Source organism: Phocoena phocoena, chromosome 5 (assembly GCF_963924675.1).
Source record: "Phocoena phocoena chromosome 5, mPhoPho1.1, whole genome shotgun sequence".
NCBI classification, from domain to species: Eukaryota; Metazoa; Chordata; class Mammalia; order Artiodactyla; family Phocoenidae; genus Phocoena; species Phocoena phocoena.
This window is the reverse complement of record NC_089223.1, coordinates 58,551,179-58,572,464: the sequence shown is the minus strand read 5'-3', so window position 1 is coordinate 58,572,464 and position 21,286 is coordinate 58,551,179. Positions and strand designations below refer to the sequence as shown.

Genomic DNA, 21,286 nt, shown 5'->3' with positions numbered 1-21,286 from the left:
TCAGTCAGTTTGGGGGCTGGGAAGTAAACACTGTGCTAATACATGCATAAATAATGTACCTTAGGTTACTTACTTATTTTTATACATGATGCATGTATTCATTAAAATGAAGAAGGGAGACAGTATACAGGTGTTCTATTCAGGAAGGAAATTTTCAAGCAAATGGGAAAACCTGTATTTGATAACCCTTTTTTTTTCTTATTTGCAGGATTCAGATTTGGGATATTGGTGTTTCTGTTTTGAAGAATATTTCCTTTTGAGCTTTTTTTTTTTAATCATCGGTCTTGGACTACAGAAGAATCAGAAAGACACTTATTTTGTTTCAAGTTTGGAACACTCACTCTTGAGGCACTCTCATGCCTGAGAACATGACCATGTGGCCATCACAGCTACTAGTCTTCATGATGCTCTTAGCACCGATAGTTCATGGTAAGACCTTTAAGTATATTTTTGTGTGATGCTTAATGTTGTCTTAGTTGTTTACACTAGACCCTTTCTTCTAAATTTTTGCTCTATGATTTTGCAGCTTTTGCCTACCATATATTAATAGCAGTAAGTAATGTACCTTAAGCTGCAATAAATAGGATTTCGAGTTTGATTTCTTAAAATACCATTTAAAATGTATATCTAACCAAAGTTTAAAAAAAATAATGCATGTTTTATTCTTTGTTTTACCACACTTAAGGAATATCATCTGAATTATTAACTATGTCATTTATTGTGAATTATTTTTATTTACATTATTTTGTAGGTAAAATAACTTTTAATACAGTAAGTATGCACATTTGAAGGAAAACACTTCAAAAATCTACCTTCCTGAACCAAATAATCATTTGTTTCTGAGTGTTTACTACTCTCCTCAATCTTTAACAAACAGGATAAAAATTAAACCTCTCATTAAAGCAAAATTCTCACATCCCTTTCAATGCAAAAAAAGGGAAAAAACCAACAACATCAAAATGATATCAACATATGCAGAAAGGTATTTTTCTTGAAACATGCTAACATACCCATAAAAGACTGTGTTCTTTGTTCATTTAGACAGCTTGGTATTTAAAACATGAGTATGATAGTTAAGAAATGATCTCCCTTTGCAAATTTTATAAAACATAATTATTCAGTAAATAAGCAAAACAAATTCTGTACCACTTAGTACAGTATTCACGGGATCTCTCTAAAAATTGGCAAATTAAAGTCTATATATATGTTCCTTTTTCACAATTTAAAGTTTTCTACTAATTATCATTGGTTTTGCACTAAGATGAAAATGGCATAATATAGTCACTATCTCATACATTAATGGTAATTAGAACAAAGAAAAAGGGACACAGCTGTATTTGCCACTGCTTAGAAGGTATCAGAATATTATAGTTTAGCAAGCAGCTGAAAAGCATTTTTAGCCTCTTCAGCTCACTTTTGGTTTTTAATTGACTACAGGGATCTATTGTAGTTTGTCAGTGATGTGAATCTGAATTTGGCTCATATATAAGTTTCAACATGAATTCTGCATTCTGCTGTCAGTATAAAAACTGGATATTATCACTTCTCTCTTGACATTTTCCCTAAAGTTCCCCTGATTTAACACCTTTATTTCTAACAAATCGCTATATGATAGTGTTTTTTTAAAAAATGAAAGTAAAATTATACAACCATCTACTTTTAAACAATGTAAATTTGTCAGATATTTCAAAATTTTTCCTTAATTCTTATATTGATGTAGCACTTACATACTCACATACTTGGGCACATATAACATTTTGTGATATGGGACAGTATAAGAATTATACAGCTTTAAACAAGTGCTTTTCTGATTATCTGTATATCTAAAGATGATTCTAATTAGGTTTTTAGATGTTATAAAAACACCTCACTCATAAGGTTACTTTGAAGATTAAATAAATAGTATATGTAAAGAATCTAGCACAGTGCCTGACAGATATTGTGACTGAACACATTAATTTCCTTTATCATACTATCTGCCCCTCCAGTTTGTTTTTGTGCCAGTAAGTTGTAACAACTAGGAATTAGCTAACCCTGAGAGCTTTTTCATTTGATGTTGATATTCAGAAAAAAAAACACAAAAAAACTCTATGTACAAGTCAAGTTTAAAAAGTCAGTCTAAAATTGCACTGTTAGAGCAAGATAGGTTAAAAATAGCAGAAATAGATATTGTAAGAAAGACTCCCTTTTCAGAGGTGAAATTTCTGGTCTCCAAAAACTGACACCTACTGTGTATTTCAGTGGGCCCCAAACATGTCTGAGCCTTAGATCATAGGTCTTGAGTTAAGGCCTGTACTGAACACACATACACACACACACAAACACACACAGACAATCTCTCCAAGTAACTCTGAGAAGTATTTAAAAACTCCTAATAGGGCACAGAGAATATTGAGCCTGGTATATAAAAAATATAAAACATTTTGGCTAAAAACTAAAGTAATTCTTTCCATTGGATGTGAACTACCTTATATTATCTTGACTTTGAACCATATCAGGATAAACAATATAGAAGCGTTCCACTTATAAACTTTATTCTTATTACCTTGTGTAAGTATTTTAAAACTTTACACCAGAGAAAATGCAAATCAGTTTTGTCTGCCTTCCATAGGAGGCTTTCTCCATTGCCTTTGTGATAGCACTTCGGGCTTGTAAATAAAGGGCTTCACTTGAGCAGGCTTTTGGAATCCAGCATACTCATAAACAGAGGAGTGTGTGTACCTTTGAGCAGTGATGAAATCTAATAGGATAGGCATTTTTAGAGTCCCATATAGCTTAGAGTCCCAGTCCTGGCTTAAAGGAATACCATATAGCTCGAAACCTTAGAGGACTGAGGTAACGTGGATGTCTCAGTTATAGAAGTACTCTTGTTTCCAAAACATCCCCTTATAGCATCTCTTTGCCTACTGCTGTTGAGATGCCTAGCTTCATTTGTCCTTGAGACCATAGAGAATTAACTTTTCTGGGTATCACCCGAATTGCTGGCCTTTTCTCCAGAGTAAATAATAATGATGACTATAAATTCTGTAGCCATAAACTTTAGAGGTATTGGTACAATTAATTATCACAACATTCTCATGGGTTTAATGTTATTTATTATTATCATCATTATCATTAATTTCTTATAGTAAAATCCTTGAGGTACCAAGTGGCAAAAGAACTTGACTAAAGTTGCACATGAGACCCAGAGAGGTTTTAAAACAAAGGACTTAGCTTCTTAAGCTCTGGTCTTAATGCCAGTAGATAATCAGTTACTATCAAGGCCATTCTTCCCTACAGAAAAAAATCCCACCTCAACTCTCCTGGTCCTTTGGGAGCAGATAAGGCAGAAAAGTAGATTACCTGCTTCTTCCGTGTTCTGGGCACAGACAGACTGGGATTTGAAGTCTAACAGACCTGAGATAAAATTTCAGCTCCACTGCTTGCAAGCACTGTGACACTGTTACCTGGTAAACTAGTTAACACATGCCATTTACCATAGACTATGAGCCAGAAAACTGTGCTAGTGGCTAAAGGTAAGGTAGTGAACAAAAGATTCTTAATTTTTCCCTCAAGCTTACAGTAACTGAAACATTTATAAACATACTTCTCATCCGCAAGAATGAACACTTACTCCATGTGCGGTTATTTTAAGAAATTGATGGAATGATATGTGAATAGTTTCTAACATAGTGCTTGGCATTCAATAAATCTTTATATTTTATTTTCCTAGCCCTAACTACCTTGAAATAGAACTAAACCTCTCAGCATTACATAAGGAAAATGCGTAATTATCATTATTCTTACCCTGATAATTGAAATCTTTTGCTACTTGGACCTCAGCATTTAAGTTTTGCCAGAAAATTTTAAAACTAGTATCTAAACAAAATTCTTATCAAACTGATATATATATATATGTATATATATGTATAAAGGCTTAGTATATAATTGTCAGTATATAATAATATAGTATCTAGTTGTCAATTGTCAGTGGTAGTAGTATATAATTGGTAATATATAATTGTCAGAGAAGCATTTTTTTGCATGATTTCTACATGGGTAAAATTAGAAACTAAGCTGAAGAATTAATTCTGAATAATGTTTACATTAGTTGAATAATCTCCCACATCATCCTAGAGAGTCTGGCCAGTGTTTTTTATAGGAAAACAAAATTAATTAGTATATCCACATTGTGTGTGTATATATATGTATATATATATATATATATATATATATATATATATATATATATATATACACACACACACAAGTTTTAAATTAAGAAATGTCTCTAGGTCTGTGTTTATCTGTCCATATTTTATGTCTCTGTGTACCTCTGTATTTCTCTTTTTCTGTTTACCATGACTGTGCCCCCTTCTTGTACAGCCATAAAATCCTTATCTATAATGCAATGAGACCTGGCAGAAGTAAAGAGAAGCAGCTAAAGCAGGTGGCCAGTTCTTTGCTGTTAACTAATGTAGTGTTGCATGAAGATAAAAGTTTTTTTGTTCTATTGATCTTGTTGGGAGCAAGAGAAAAAGGGGGAATCAGAGAACAAAAATCAAGTGATAACATGGGCACCTGGGACTCATCCTTATTGGCAGTAAAGCAATATGCTTCAGTGTAGGACCTGGACTAGGACATCTGGTCCTGGGAGGGATGTCACACAAGCCACAATGGGTTGGGAGTTGAGAAGGTGATTGGGGTGCTCAAATATTTTAACTGCATCTCATCTTAATTAAACTGTGTTTAGAAACTGTCACAATTAAAAAGATATAAAACAGGATCATTGGAGTCTACTGTGTGCTAAAGGGAACAATACTTTTTATGGTACCTTTGCAGAAAAAAGTAGAATTAAAAAAAATTCTTCTGTGACCACCATATGTGTACTTTTTTCTGCAAGTCTATTTTTTTGTCATTAAAGTTGAATGAATATTTATATATTAATGGACTTTACAGGCAAACCTGCTCTTTATTATGTCCAAGAAGTTAATTATTATAAATAGTTCTTAGCAGGGACAAAACAATGGTCGAACGCATATATATTTCGTACTATATGTTTTTATGTAATTTGCATTTTATTATTAACTATTTTTACAATTATAATATTTAATGTGTCAATGGTTTAAAATAATAATTTAAAATATTTTTTGACCTCTAATAAAATGTAAAGCTTGAGAAAGTACAAAATTACATTTTATAACACAACATATTACCGTATAATTTTTTTATGAAGTCATGTTTTATTAATTGTGAAAAAGGTTGACTTCTAAGCTCTGCTTAACTTTGTTATTTTTAGAAATTAATCATCCTTTAAATGTTTATAATGTTTGCCAGCCTAGGCAATTTGTCATACTTGCAGTAATATCACTGTTTTTATGGTCAAATATGTTATACAGAAAAATCTTTGTCATTATCATGTTATATGAGGTAACGGTGAACACATCCAACACCATCTACATTAGCCACTCGGTACTGAAATTCAAAATATATATTTCAAAAGTTAACTATGCAGTCTCTAATATCACAATATTTACTACAAATATACATGCCTGACAGCTTTCCTTTGTAAGGATGTGTTTAGGAGCCTTCCCTACACATTCGGTATGCAGGTTGGCAATTGGAAAATAGTTTTATTTTGCCTTTGCACTTGCAAAACATGTTATATGTGAATTTTATTGTAGTGATACTCTATGAGTAACACGGGTATACCTTGAGAATAAAATAACATTTTTTATTTTCAGATTTTATGTACTGTGACTATTTGGGGGGTTTAGGATCATATTTTTTTGTATTTCTTGGCTTTGGGGTAGACTGTGACTGCACTAGGATGGTCATCATACACTTGATGTTGAATGAATTTCAAAGTATTTTGATATATAATATATAAATAACTAATTATCTGTTTTCCTCTTCTTTGCATTGCTATTTACTTTCATTCTCAATGTTAAGAATAGTTCTCTTATATTTATAATTTAATATAAATAGCCATAGTGCATTTTTCATACATTTATTTCTCCATTCTGATTGGGAAATGATTACTTAATGACCAAATAAAAAATTGAAATGCAATAAGAAAGAGTCTCATTGATTTGTCATGCAAATAAGACACTATATTATATTGTGATCTGTTTTAATTCGACAGTATAGAATAAGGCCCTATTGGAACATAGGATTAATTCATTCTCTATTTCATGTTTTTAATTGATAAATTGAAAATAAACTACTTACATTTTAATACTTATATTTTTGTTTTATTTGAATCTATATTTGTCCTATATTACCATCATGGCAGAATTAGTTTCTTTAAATAAAGAAAATTGTATTCCTATCAGAAAAAATATATATGAAGGATTTGATCAAATAAGCTAGGCTAGCTAAGGATTTGCAAGAGAAATATGCTAGTTGTACTTACAAAAGTAATAGATAGACATCTTTGTACAAAGATAGATTCTCACAATGACATTTGATAAGCTTCCAGTGTTTATTTTGTTTATACATATTATAGTTTGCGGTGATTTGACTGTCCAGAAGTCAAGGTTGTAGCTTACTGTTAGAGCACAAGAACATAGTCTCATGTATTTTTTTGTTTGTCATTACCAGTGTCTCTTACTTTATTGTCAAAGTAATTCTCCTCATACAAATTTAGATCAGAAAGAAAAAATCCAATAATCCCATGACTCAGTGGTATAATTAATATTAATGCTTGTTAGATTTTTTTTGCAGTTATGTGTATGCACATTTTTTAAAAAATTGGAATAATGCTAGAAATAAAAGTTATATTTAAAATTTTGACTAAACCTTAAAATTCAGACATTTCTAGCATCTTATTAAAGTTTCAAAAAATTATGATAACATGTCATATGAACGAACCATTGTTTAACCATATGTTGAGGGCTCAGCATTGAAGGTCACTGATACATTGCCATTACAAATAGCAGTAAAATGGAACACGGTTGTATATAAAATTTGACTGCATCTTTGTACCCCTAGAAGAAAATCTCAAGATATGGAAAGTAAAAGAAAAGAATGATTCATTTTTAGGTTAATTAATAATTACTTAATAATTGATAATGAATAACTACTATCTAAAATGAATGGCAGTAAATGATCAATACAGCCTTGCTTGTTATCATGACAGTTTGCTTAAAACAATTCCACAAATTTTGGGTACTATAATAATGAGCAAAATATAAATAAGAAGAGTAAATATTCAAATATTAAGATATAATTATTATTTGTAGGAGTGTAATGATGTACTCAGAAAATTCAAGAAATAATAACCTTCCCAGAATTAATGGGAGCACTGATTTCAGGCGTATGATTCAAACATACATATATGATTCCATCAAAACAGCAATGAAATGCCTGAGTTACTTAGGAAGTATCATAGCCGGAGCTACATGGAACCTAAGAGGAGAAAAATGTGAAACTTACTGGGAGTTATAAAAGAAGACATGCAATATACCATGTTCTTAGATGAAAAGACTAGGAATAGCAAAATTGTAAGTTATTTTCAAGTTAATTCATATATATGTTCACACACTGCATTCAGAGTACTGATGTGAGCTTTTCTATGTAGAAATTCAACAAAATTATTCTAAAAAATATATATAGAATATTAAACAAAAGTTAATAAGAAATGAAAAGAGTAATAGGATGACATAAATTGAACATAAATATATATATTATGAAAGTACAGTAATTAAGATAAAGTCTCAAAATTAGGCAAATTGATCAATTGTAAAAGAGATCCCTGAAACATTACTGCACTCTGTATGTTTGTGGTGTAATTTGATAGGAATGAGTCCTCAGAAAATCAAATATCTAAGACACGAAGTAGTCAAATAGGGATCCAATCAAGTGTGTGTGTGTGTGTGTGTGTGTGTGTGTGTGTGTGTGTGTGTGTTTCCAATTATATATTATGAAATTTCTGGAGAAAGAAATTTGAGTTACCTACTTTAATTTCCATTTTTTTTTGCGGTACGCGGGCCTCTCACTGTTGTGGCCTCTCCCGTTGCGGAGCACAGGCTCTGGACGCGCAGGCTCAGCGGCCATGGCTCACAGGCCCAGCCGCTCCGCGGCATGTGGGATCTTCCCGGACCACCGGGGAACGAGCCCGCGTACCCTGGAGTCGCATCGGCGGGCGGACTCCCAACCACTGTGCCACCAGGGAAGCCCTAATTTCCATTCTTGAGCAATGTGTTAGATAGGATAAACTTCGGCTGTAGTCACAGTAGATTCCAAAATGAATAATGGATTCTAGAGAATATTTTCTTGTTCACCAAGCATTCCAAGGCAGGTAAGTGTTTCTGGTTGGATGTGTGTGTGTGTGTGTGTGTGTGTGTGTGTGTGTGTGTGTGCGTGTGCGTGTGGTAGGGGCTGGGAGGATGCCCTTTTCTTGTTCTCACAGTTATTCAGAGGCCCAGTCTGATTTTGGAACAAGGGTTCCAAAATCTTTCTGATGCTCATTGCCATTCCTGTCTACAGGAAGGAAGAACAAGCATTGGGAAGATTCCAATGGAAGGTTTTTATGGATATGCTTGGAAATGGTGCACTTTACTTCTGCTTCCATTTTCATTCATTAAAACTCTTCCTCATAGCCACATCTATAAATGAGTCAGAAAAGCATAGTCCTCTTGTGATAAAGGAAGAAGAAAATATTTATAAAAGATGCCATGTGGATTTTTAAAAAAACTAGATCTGATGCACCAATATCTTTTTTAATGTATAAATGGGGATTTAAAAATATCTATTGATTTATATTTCACATACCATAAAATTTACCCACTTAAAGTGTTTAGTTCAGTGAATTTTAGTGTATGCATAGTTGTGCACCCATCACTGAATCAATTTTAGAATGTTATCAGTCCTCCAAAAAGAAATTCTGTGCCCATTAATAGTCATACCCAGTTTTCCCTTCTCCCCAGTCCCTGGCAACCACTAACCAATGTCTCTATGGGTTTGCCTATTGTAGACATTTTGTATAAATGGAATCATATAATTTTTTATCTTTTGCAACTTGCTTCTTTCATTTAACATAATAATTTTAAAATTTATTTATATCATAGCATGTATCAGTAGTTAATTCTTTTTTGTTTCCAAATAACAATCTATTGTATGAATATACCACATTATATTTATTAGTTGATGGAAATTTAGATTATTCCTACTTTTTGGCTAATTTGTGTGTTGCTGTTATGAAAACTCATGTACAAGTTTTTGTGTGGACATGTTTTCACTTCTTGGGTATACACCTAGGAATGGAATTGCTGAGTCATGATAACTATATTTAGCATTTTGAGGAACTGCTAAACTATATTCCAGAGTAGTTGCACATTTATACATTCCAAACGGCAGTATGAGGGTTCTCTCATTCTTACTCGCACTTGTTATTGTCTGTCCTTTTTCTTTTAGCCATTCTAGTAAAGATGAAGTAGTATCTCACTGTAGTTTTCTTTTTTTTTTGACAAACTGAATTAATTTTTTTTTAATTTTTGCTATATAGTAGGTCCTTTTTGTTTATCTGTTTTAAATATAGTAGTGTGTACATGTCAGTCCTAAACTCCCAGTCTTGATTTGTATTTCTTTAATGAATAATGTTGAGCTTCTTTTCATGTACTCATTGGCCATTTGTATTACTTACTTGAAGAAATATTATTTAATCATTTCTCAATTTTTATTGTTGATTTGTAAGCTTTCTTAAATATAGTTTTTAGAAAATACCACAAGATATCAATGTTAGAATACATTTAGATTTAAGAATTCTTTAGACTGCATTTTGTAAAAGAGGCTTTTTGCCTGGATTTAGCCACTTAAATCTCATCTATTTTAAATTCACTTTGAAATCATATATCGCTTGTCTAGCCCCACTCCATCTCCTCTTTTGCTTACATATTTGATTCCTAAAAATAGTTCATTAATCTGCTTTCTTTTTATAATGGCAAAAACTAGTAATTGACAATGATTGAAACTTTATTCTGAGATGTGAACGGTATAGTGGTGAATTATACACAAAACAGCAAGGTAATTCATTGGGTTCTACTATTTAGTTTCCAATTACTCCTCCTTAAGAAAATAGTAAAAAACATTAAGCTTTAATTGTAGTGGCCAGAAATGTTTCTGTTTTTGTTCTAGTATGAATTCTTGTCCTTCCAGATTCTGGAAATCCCCCTTTTTTACATTTTTTTGTATCATTGCTCAAGTTATATTATAAATATTGAGTATTTTATTTCCATAGACTCGTTTTCTCTGATATGTTCTACAAACAACTCAATACCTCTTTTAATTCATCTCAAGAAATTTAGGCAATTTGTTGTGTCTCTCTACCAAATCTACATATTTTAATTAGTGTCCTCTGGACTCACTCATATCACATCTTTAAACAAACAAACAGAAAAAGATGAGAAATGGAAAAGGACCTGAGGTTCTATATGGAAAGGATCCTAGTAAACTTGCACTATTTCAGCCCATTGGGCATATCTGAAATAGTACTATTTGGGGAGAAAAGATTAGGAGAAAACTAAATAAAGATAATGATTTATAAATGTTAATACTGTGAACAGCTCCTACAGTTTCAAGGAACCCTGAATAAAGGAAGATGTCAGTATTTAGAAAGTAATACTTAAATGAAGCCCAGAAACTGAAATTTAGAGTATTATTCAATCTAAACTGCTTTAGAATCCTAATTTGCATGGTTCTATTGAATGAAGTAGAAGGATTTCAAGCCTTAGAGTCTAATTCCAATTCTATTACTTCCAAGAAACATGACCTTAACCAATTTGAATCACAGTTTATTTATTAAAGGGGTAATTAGGCCTACTTGTTATAGTAGGAGGATTAAGTAAAATAATGTATAGAAAGGCCCAAAGCCTCACACATTTAATCCTGTGAAAATGTGGTCATTAAAACATACCTTTAGGAATTAGAACTCAAAACCAAATGACCTGGATAGTAAGCAAAATTTAAAATACAACACCATCTTGGGTCACTTACTTTCCATAGTGGTTTTCAAAGACTGCATTGTATATTCTTAATCCCCAAATGTGACAGTTTCTCTAATTATGAGCCTACACATTTGTACACACATTCCATCATTATATTCAGGACTTACCCACTGGACTGTAACTAAGTCTTTAATGAGTTACTAATGAACATCTTAAGCTTAGATCAGCAAAAAATAAAAAAGTTAGAGTGTTGAAAAGCTATTCATAGTTAAGCCTGTTGCTTTTAATTAGACTATAAGCCCAATCAAATTTCCTGTCTTCACTATTCTTCCCAGGTTTGAAGGAATTGAATAACGAGTGACAGATGTACCCTTATTTTGATATTATTAGTTTAATGTGAAGTTAAAGGGGATAAATACATTGAGCTAAATTAGAGAAATCATTGCTTATTAAATACAAAGATAAAATAATATGCAAAATTAAAATAGCATTTTACGATTCATTTTTTTCTTGGACTCAGGTGACTTCAAAACCGATTAATATTGTTGTTGCATTAAGAAATAACAGATGACATGAGGAAAAAAGATCCAGATATGATTAGACCATGTAGAGGAAAAAAAACCCTCTATATTTATAAAAGAAAAAAACAGCTTTCACACTTTACTTCTCTCCAGGCTGTTAGAGATACTAGGAGAGTAGTGATCATAGACACTACCTGAATTAGATTACGACTATTCTTTTCTGTAGCGCTTGTTACAAATCAACATCGTGGTGACTGTTTAGCAATGATCCTTTTTAAAAAAATTCCTTTTGATAGTGAAGTTGGTGAAACCATGCAAACTTTAAGGGCACATGATTTAATAATGCAGACAGATAATACATAAAATTCAAAGCAACAGGCTGGTATGATGCTCCCTCCAAGGAACACTACATATTTGCTTAAAAGGATGCCTTTTATATTAGTCACAATGGCTCAGGCCAGTGGGAAGAGCTGTGATAGCCCAGATGTTTTATGGGTTACAGGCTGTTGTTAGAGGCAGGCTTGTTGTTGTGGCTCTGCACAAAGATTAAAAACCACTATGCCGATTTTTAAAAGTAGGTGTCCAATAATATTTACACTCTGTGTATATATCACCAACATAATATAATCGATCGTTTTGACCTGTGAGCCTGTTAACATATCAGCTTTCTTGTGAACCAGCATTTAGGCCTTCATTTACTATGTGTATTGAAGAGGGGGTGGAGGGGTAAAAGTCTCTTATTACCAAAAAAAAGTACATAAAAAGTTTTCATTTTCTCAACTACCTTCAGAGATGCCAGTTATGGTTAACTTAGGATGGGGGGAAAGAACTCGCTAATGAGACAGATCTCTGTCAAAATATGTATGGTTTTGCTGTTTTTTTTCCCACATGTCGAGTACAATTGGCAACGTGATTAAGAAAAGTGCCCCATTACTACAGTTGGAAAGATTTTTAAAGAAATTATTTACAACATTCTGAAAGCACATTTTCTATACCATTAAAATTTTAATATCCTTTAAGAGGGGAGTAGAGGGAGAGAAGTTAAAAGAAAATCCGTATTTTCCAAAGAATAAATTCCAGAATTTTTCTTTTGTTATCATGAATTGAAATCTGTTTGCATTATGTTTACAAAGAGGCAGGTGTTTTTAGTTTGAAAAAAAAAGCTATTAGTTATCACTCTTCTGAGGAACAAGATATGTAATAGGCATTTTATTTAATTTGAATGAAAATAATGTCTTTTTGTCAGAAACTGATTTTTTTTTTTTTACAAATTTACATCAGTAGCAAAAATCTTACTCTGCTTACTCATTTTAAGAAATGTTTGAGATATTTACATTACAATATTGCAATCTAGGCAACCATTACAATGAATAAGCCACAATTTTTCTTCTATGTTTAAAACATGGAAGATGCCATACATGAAAGACAATTAAAAATAATCTTTTAGGGCTTCCCTGGTGGCGCAGTGGTTGAGAGTCCGCCTGACGATGCAGGGGGCACGGGTTCGTGCCCCGGTCCGGGAAGATCCCACATGCCGCGGAGCGGCTGGGCACGTGAGCCATGGCCGCTGAGCCTGCGCGTCCGGAGCCTGTGCTCCACAACGGGAGAGGCCACAACAGTGAGAGGCCCGCGTACTGCAAAAAATAAAATAAAAAAATAATCTTTTAATGTTTATTTTGTTATTTAACACTAGGAATTAAGTTTCCCTTTAGCTTTATTCATAACAAGTGTTTGCTTCTTCCACTAGTCTCAGGATGTCTTACATAGCTTTCATAACTTGAGTGTTCAGTCTTCTGGTGAAAGTTTAGCCATATTATATTTTATTTTACTGAAACAGCTATGTTGTAGAGAAGGAGAGCAAGGAACCCAGTCTGAAGGGAAAATTGCTTGCCCGCACAGGACATACCAACGCTTCATAAAACAGTTCAGCCCAGAGCAGGAGTCTGTTGAGTTAAATTGAATAATATTCGCATATACTATGAAGGTTGCTTCATCATACATAGGTAGACAATTCATCACTTCGGAGCCATTTTCTTATAAGACCCAGAATTAAGTCAGATTTTTCTCTGTGTTAGAACTTCCATGTTGTAATTTCTACTTGGTGGCATCCTTAGTCAGGTGCTTGAATTGGAACTTTTATGACGGTTGTTAGAGATTACTACCCAGCCTAGAAAGGAATTTTGCAGCTGTTCACATGCACTTCTAGGGAGAAATCAGGAGAGTAGTAATTTATTTATGTGGCCAAAATGAAGGTGCTGGGAGAAAGGTAGAGCCTTTCAGGTATGCAAAAGGAAGCAGATTTGGAAAATGACCTTTACTTATAAGAAAAGAAATGAAAGCAGTAGTCTGTCTCCCTTTCTCTCTCTTTTCCCTCCTGCTTCCTCCCACCCCTTCCTCCCTCTCTCTATACATAAATAGATAGATATAGTTATAGATATGGGACTGAATTGGATTAGATATTCTGTATCAATCATTTGTTGTTATAAGTGTTTCAATATAATTTCTAGCATTTATGTAGCACTTTGCAGTTAGCTGAACACTTTTGCACACAATAGCTCAGCGAATACTCACAACAATCCCTTGAATCATAAGTAGTAGGATCAGTAATTTTAAGATGAACAAATATACTTGGATCTATGATGCAATCTAATGATGCAGTGACATTTCAAATAGTTGTTAGAAGAGAAACTCAAGTCAAAATTCCTTAACCAGCTCATGGAGACTTCTTCCAAAGGCATTTTAATAACCTACTGAGAATTGCCTTATTTTGTAGACCTATGATTTAAATTAGAAATAAACCAACCAAATCAGCATATAGAAGAACGAGCTAGAAACAAAAGAAGTAAAGTTTGTAAAATTTGATTTAAGGAAAGCAGTATTGTATTTGCTTAAATCTTGGAAATAAAAAGGAAATCAAGATTTTAAATGTTTAGAAGATTTAAATTTTAATTTAAATTTTAATTTAAAAGTAGATTTAAACTTTTAGATTTTAGTAGAGAATAGAAGGGAAGTAGTGTGAAATTTGGTGCTGATTATATACATAGTGAATAGTTTAGAATAATTATGGGAAGCATGATACCAGGAATGTCATTTGGAAAGCCTGAGCAGTAGGGGAAAGAATTTCCTGTTAAGAAGGATAATTTAAACAAAGGATTTGGCAGGTACATATAGGGAATAAGTTTTGTATTCAAGAGATAATAGTGAAAGGCAGAATTGAATATGTAGGTTAGGGTCATAGCTATATTTACAGTACATACATTACAGTACAGTTAAACCCTGTACGGCTCATAATTAGCTAATTATTAAAAAGATATGGTAAACTATTACCCCAAAACACAAAGACGAATGACTCGTGAATATGAATGTTAAATCACATGTAACTCTGATAAATAACACTCTGATGATGTCTTGTTGTAAGCATTTCTCTCTCCTTAGAAATATCTTAGTACTGCAGCCCATTGCTATGTCTAGATTCCAGGCTCACTATTATGATCAATAGATGTTTGGAGGAAGAAGCTGAACAGTTGAATTACATCGCTACTCACCTAAGGTGAACAAGAAAATAGAAGCAGTTGAAATTGGTTAAAAACTATGCTTATTTAGTATTTTTATTAATTATAAATCAGTTTTGATCTCTGATGGCATATATTATTGAAATCTGATATTTTAATATTTATTTCAATTATAAGCTCCACAGATAATATGAAAACTCTGGTACCACCATCATGAATACTTTACCTCTTACATGCTCATTATTTTTCCTTTTCTTCTTGCCTCATATTTACCCACAGCCAATATTCAGGAACTTTGATACTCTGATGGCCTTTGATGTTTGGAGACTACACTTAAACATAGTGGAAATATTTTGATCATTTCAGTAGGTTGTGAAATATTAATTTTTATATTTAATTCTTGCCCACTAGGAAAGCAGAATCAAAGTGTTTAAATAGTAAAAATATCTGAATATGAATTAATTATGTAGACAATTTAAGTATGGCAATAATTTACATTACTTATGATGAACTTTTAATATTATTAATGATTAAAGCAACTCACATTTTTAAAAAATTAGTGTGTCCCTCTTTTAAAAAAATGAAATCTGAATCAGATATGTAATTTTTAAAGAAGTTAAGAATGAAGTTTTTCTCTCTTTGAAGAAGGATAGAAAGAAAGAAGAACAAGGTGTATTGGCCTCATCGTTACTTCCTGCCCTGGAACCAAAATTACCTTTGAGACATCCTAAAATTACATACAACAAAATTTGAAAATGTGGTCTCAAGTAGAGATGGGTGTGGAGCATAAGAGGGATACCTTCCAAGTACAGATAATGTTACAACATTGTGGGGTATTTTTTCATAGTTAATTTGAAAGAAACCTTTCCCTTATGAATCTGGAGAAGAAAAGAGACATTCAGGATGTGAAGGCTATCTTCAGATATCTGAAGACAAATGCCTTCTAGGAGTAGCTTGATACGTTTTGCACATAGCCCATTTGTATCAAATTTAGACAAGTGGATGGAGAAGCCAGAGTATAGATATCACACCTTTTTCAACATGAGGAAGAACTTGCTGCTTCAAATGGGATTGGGTGGCCCAAGAACAGAGTGAGTTTGTGATCACTGTCTCCTTGTGTGAAACTTGGAGATTTTTAGCAGTGATGCTCTAAGGGTTATCTATTGTGTGAGTTGAATAGTTCTTTCCAGACTTGAGATTCAGTGCTTTTAATGGAATACCAGACTTACAACAGTGATGTTTATCTTGAAGATTTATTTTTATAATCGCTTCAGGAGGAAAAATTAGATTTATATTTATACTTGAGTAAGTATTTCCCCAGAATTTATATAATACCTTAAGTATAACATATACAATATTTTTTAAAACAAAAATTAAGATTTTGGCTCTGTTCTAACAACCCTTCTCCATGTGGGCAGTGTAACGTCCCCTCCACTTTTGCTTCCAGTGGTCTGTGACTCTGGTTTCCTTTAATAGAGATGGTCAGTTTAAAGGAGAGGCTGATCTATAGACATATAAGATAATCCAGCTTCATGGAACACCTTGGAGTCTAATCTCCTTTAATTTATGAGTAAAAGTCTACCTAACTTCCTGGTATTTTTATTTTCCTCAGTCTTACCACATGGAATTATTTTGTTCTTTGATCCAGATCTATTCTTTCTAGGTCCCTAGACTTTGCTTTCTGGTTATAGTTCAAACATTTTTGTCTATTTCTTGTTTAAGCTGAGATTCTTTCATTTAATGCAGGCACTATTATATTTTTCAACTGATGGTGATTCCACTCTATATGCATTTTAAATCAATTATAATTCTCTGCCTACTCTAGCAATTGACCTTTCCTGAAATAATCTCTTATTCAGTAGAGATCATTATTCCTATGTCTTTTTCCCTGTCCTGCCCTAGTCTTTTTTTCCCAGGAGCTTTATTCAGTATCCTAAACAGATGGTTGATTGTGCCCAGACTAAAAGCCTTGCCCAGGTTTACAAAGCCCATGATCTGGCTGTTGCTTACCTTTCTGATCTCATTCCAGATTACTCTTCTCCCAGTCCACTATATACAGCTTCATTGGCCATTGTGCAATTTCTTGATCAGACCAAGGTGGTTCCAGCCTGAGGCCTTTGCAGCAGGCTGCAATGCTCTTTACTCCTGATTTTTGTATGACTAGCAACTACCAATATTTTGAGATCTCAGTTTAAATTTTACTCCCATAGATATGTCTTCCATAAAAACCTAAACGGAGTAGCCTTTACATATTACCCTACTTAAACTTTCTATGGTTTACTCATATCTATATTGTATTAAAATTATTTATGTATTTGCATTATTCTCCATCTCCCACACAAGAATGGGTGATTCATTAAAGTAGGTATGTTATCTGTTTTGTTCACCAAAATCTCGAGCACCTAGAAAAGGACCTGGCATATAATGGGAACTCAAAGCATATTTGTTGAATGAATGAACAAGTAAATGCATGTTCCATCACTCCGAATGTCCTTATATGTTAATTTGGCTGAGGGTGAAATCTTTCAACTTTATTATAACTCAAGCTTGCAAGATAAATAATAGCTTTATAATCTTTTCCTAATTTCCTTCCATAGAGCACTAAAAAAGGTGTTAGCAAAAACATACCTGTATATATTCATGTAAAAATAATAAAAAATTAGTCACATTGTCATTTTGGATAACAAAGAGAATGATATTTTGGAAGTTAAAAGATCAGAAAAGATGCCACTGGAGGTAATTATTTAGAGATTTTAATTTTCACAGTTTTTTTGGTCTTAAAACTTGTTTCCTTCTTTGACACCTTTTCATTCACATGAACTATCAAAATAGCACTCAGATACCTCTTGCCTAGATATTTTAGTACACACACTTTATAATGAGTTTAAATAAAAATGTTTAAGGGTGATGCCTTAAAGTTATATTCTAAACTTTTTCATTGTAGATGGATTGTTTGACAGATTTCTTAATTTTTGTTTTCTATAAGAGCTGTATCATTTGTTGTGATTTGGAGGAGAACATGTTTTTCACTCTTAATTTGCAAATATTTTATATATCAAGAAATTGTAGTGCTACTTTATAAACTTCCAGTGTTAGAAAGATGATCTAAAATTCTCTTGCTTTATCGAATTTCTTAGTTTCTCTCCTGACTATTGAATGGTAGCCCTATAGCATTATTATCATGTTTTTAATATGCATGTTATAATGTTAAAAATAATTATGTAAAGCAAAATCTTCTTCCTTGTAAAGTCTCTTTCTTTCTGTTAATAGGAACATTTTCATTATCACTCCTATTTATTACACTAGTTGGAATTAGTGTAGAGAAATATGTATCTGTACCAATTTACCAAAAAAACAAAATCCTGTACTTATATTGTTCTGTTTTTCATATCACATAATGTATGACTGTTTTGTGAATATTAAAAAATAGTCATGTTTGTGCAATTTTATTTTTTCATTATTGTCTTGGTCTTCCATATTTATTCATTTATATAATATGTACCATTTGTCAGTAAAATCACTGTGTATGTAAATGGCAAAAATGTATGTATATCCTTTTCACCCTAATGTCCATCACAGACCTTAATATAGCATCTTTCCAAAAAGGTTAAGTGACCTGAAACATATAAATAAATATGAAACAATCCATGTAAGTGTAACAGTACAGCAAACGAAACTAATAAAAAGAAAACCTCTCTGAAACTTTCTTCACCCATTACTTTATCAAGCTTTTCATGTGTAAATATTTAGTTCAATAACCAGTATTTTTATTGACACAGATATTAGTGCCCATAAATTATAACAGAATGCTGTGAATCTTTAACAAATATAAATAATCTTTATATTTTTTCAGGTAGCTCTCTCTGCTTTCAATAATTATATTTAAATTTTAAATCATTGTTAGGAATTAGGATGAGGTTTTTTGCTTACTTAAGATTGTGATTAACTAGGACAGAGTTATACAGTCAGTATCACACTAGCGACTAGGAGATACCATGTCCTCAGCTCCAGGGTTGTCTGTGGGGCCTGGGGTGGTGGAGTCCTGGGCCTATGGCCTGCAGCAGAGAGCAGCCTGGGAATAGCCCCTAGCAGGGCTCCTCTGAGGCCGGCCTGAGCTGAGCGGAGTCTGATGGTGCGCCCTGCGGTCCCCGCAGGTGGCAAGCACAGTGAGCGACATCCAGCCCTTGCTGCTCCACTGCGACATGCTGAGCGCAGCCCAGGAGGCGCTCTACCTCCCAGACATCTCCTTCAGCAGCCAGCTGCGGAGCGCGCCACTGCTCATCGTGGACAAGGGCCCCGTGGAGCTGCCAGAGGAGTTCGTGGTCCGGGTGCCCAAGGAGCTCAGATCTCAGCCCAAGGTGCGGCCAGCGGTGGGAAGAGGGCTGCGGGTGGCTGGGCGGGGGCTCCTGGGAGGCGCAGCCTCAGGCAGTGGCCCAAGTGTGTCTTCTCATATACTTAGTCTCTGCATCCACTCATAGTGGCTGATGTTTGCACCCACTGATAACCTGATCTGTTGTTGAACAATGCATGCCTGTTCTACATTAGAGCCTCATCACCATCTCAGAACGTTTGACTTTAAATTTCTGATTGGATTTGAAATATTTTTGCATTATCACAGGAAGTTTACAATTACTCTTAGTGACAATGTCAATGGTTGTAAAATTTGAATGGTTGTAAAAGACATGTTTTAACATTTCTGATCATCTGCTTGTTTGAAATAAAATTCACATCAGTGGAAACTACCAAGAATTTTGAGGCGATTATGGTGAAAACATCTTGGTTAGGAATTGTGTATAGTCATCTAAAGCATAAAACCTGATAGAAAAGTGATTTTTACACAAGCAACCTAATTTTCTTATGAAAATGTTGGAAAGTGCTTTATTTATATTATCTCTGCAGCTGGCAATTACAGTGAGTGACATCCAGCCCTTGAAGTTCCAGTGAGGAATATTATACAATATTTGCACAAAATTCAATACTGTTCTTTTCCTCAATACTTTGTATATATACTTTTTACCTTTATGTAATATTTAGGCAATATAATTTTTCTTTTTACTCACCAAACTCAATACAGACACTCTTATCCCTCTAATTTCCCTCAGGGAATATAATATGTATAATGTAATATAATATAACATCATAATATACAAGCATTATATAATATTTATATGTTTATTAAGTATTTATATAATTATATAAATATTATATTTGTAATTTTCTTTGTGTCTGCAGCATGAAAAAGGCTGAGAAGCATTTGGCAGGTGGAACCACGAGTATCAAGCCTTGTTCCAAAACACACTCACCTCTCCTATAGCATAATTTAATAATTATACAGGAAATACTGGCAAAGGAACATGAAATGCCGCTATATTAGCTGAGCTTATCTTCTAAGCCCCATTACAGAAATCCCTGGTAAAATAAGTTGGAATACTGTGTTTTAGTTCAGGGACTAAGGTTAATGCATCACCCTTTGATCAATTTGAGATTTAAGAGACCTGTGAAATTTAAACCTAATTCTTTAATTACTGCAGCCACATAAAAAGAGTAAGTGTGTGGTGACTTTCACACTCACAGTGGCTCTGTCCACTCAGTCACATTGTTCAATCACTGGCCTAGAATCTTTCAGTTCAGATTAGCATTTCTTCCCTAGTGGTGATGACTGGGGGGCAGTGGTGGTGGGTAAGTGCATATGTTTCTACAGAAGCATGTAGAATTGACTCCAGTGTGTTTGGAAAAATCAGGTAAAATGTATGGTAAACATCCTTTAAGAACTACATTTTTTTCTTTTCTGTTTTGCTTTGCATTACCATTTCAAACCTGAAATTCTCTAAATTGGGTGCAGTTACATTTTTCACAAAATGTGCTTCAGCAATCACAGTTTTCATAATATTGGCTTTTAATTTATATTGTAAAATAGTAATATGAAATTCATATTATTTAATTTACCCAATGCATATATGTTCACCAGTTTCTAGTACTATTGAAGAAGAAATCTAGAAATGAATTTTAATTTTTGAGTAGATGTTATAAATGTTTAAATCAGCAACTATAACATAAACACACACACACACACACATAAACACCTGCTGGCAATTCTGTCTTGTGACAAAAATTTAGAATAGCAGTCAATTAGATTAGTTTTTCCTATAGTACTTTTACTAAGATGTTGGCTGAATTTTTACATTCCCCTACTTTTATAGCTTAATAAGATTTTTCTATATTACGGGCTTTTACTTTTTGCCACATATGTGGCAGATTACAGTGTAGTAATGGGATTAAGTCAGGTTTTCTATCAACTTATAAATAGGAAAATTGTATTCTATTCTGT

At 33.2% G+C, this 21,286-nt stretch overlaps 1 protein-coding gene across 19 annotated transcripts in view; it reads left to right on the top strand.

Moving 5' to 3' along the window:
- Positions 1–215: 215 nt before the first annotated feature.
- The window catches only part of ADGRL3 (adhesion G protein-coupled receptor L3), a 571,254-nt gene continuing 550,183 nt past the window's right edge, over positions 216–21,286 (top strand). For 7 of the 19 annotated variants that reach the window (XM_065878030.1, XM_065878031.1, XM_065878027.1 and 4 more), the window contains exons 1-2: positions 375–429; positions 19,113–19,316. In XM_065878030.1, the coding sequence (XP_065734102.1) occupies positions 375–429; positions 19,113–19,316 (259 nt within the window). Of the gene's footprint in view, positions 430–19,112; positions 19,317–21,286 lie in introns of all 19 variants that reach the window. The other 12 variants (XM_065878038.1, XM_065878023.1, XM_065878036.1 and 9 more) reach the window with 2 other exon arrangements.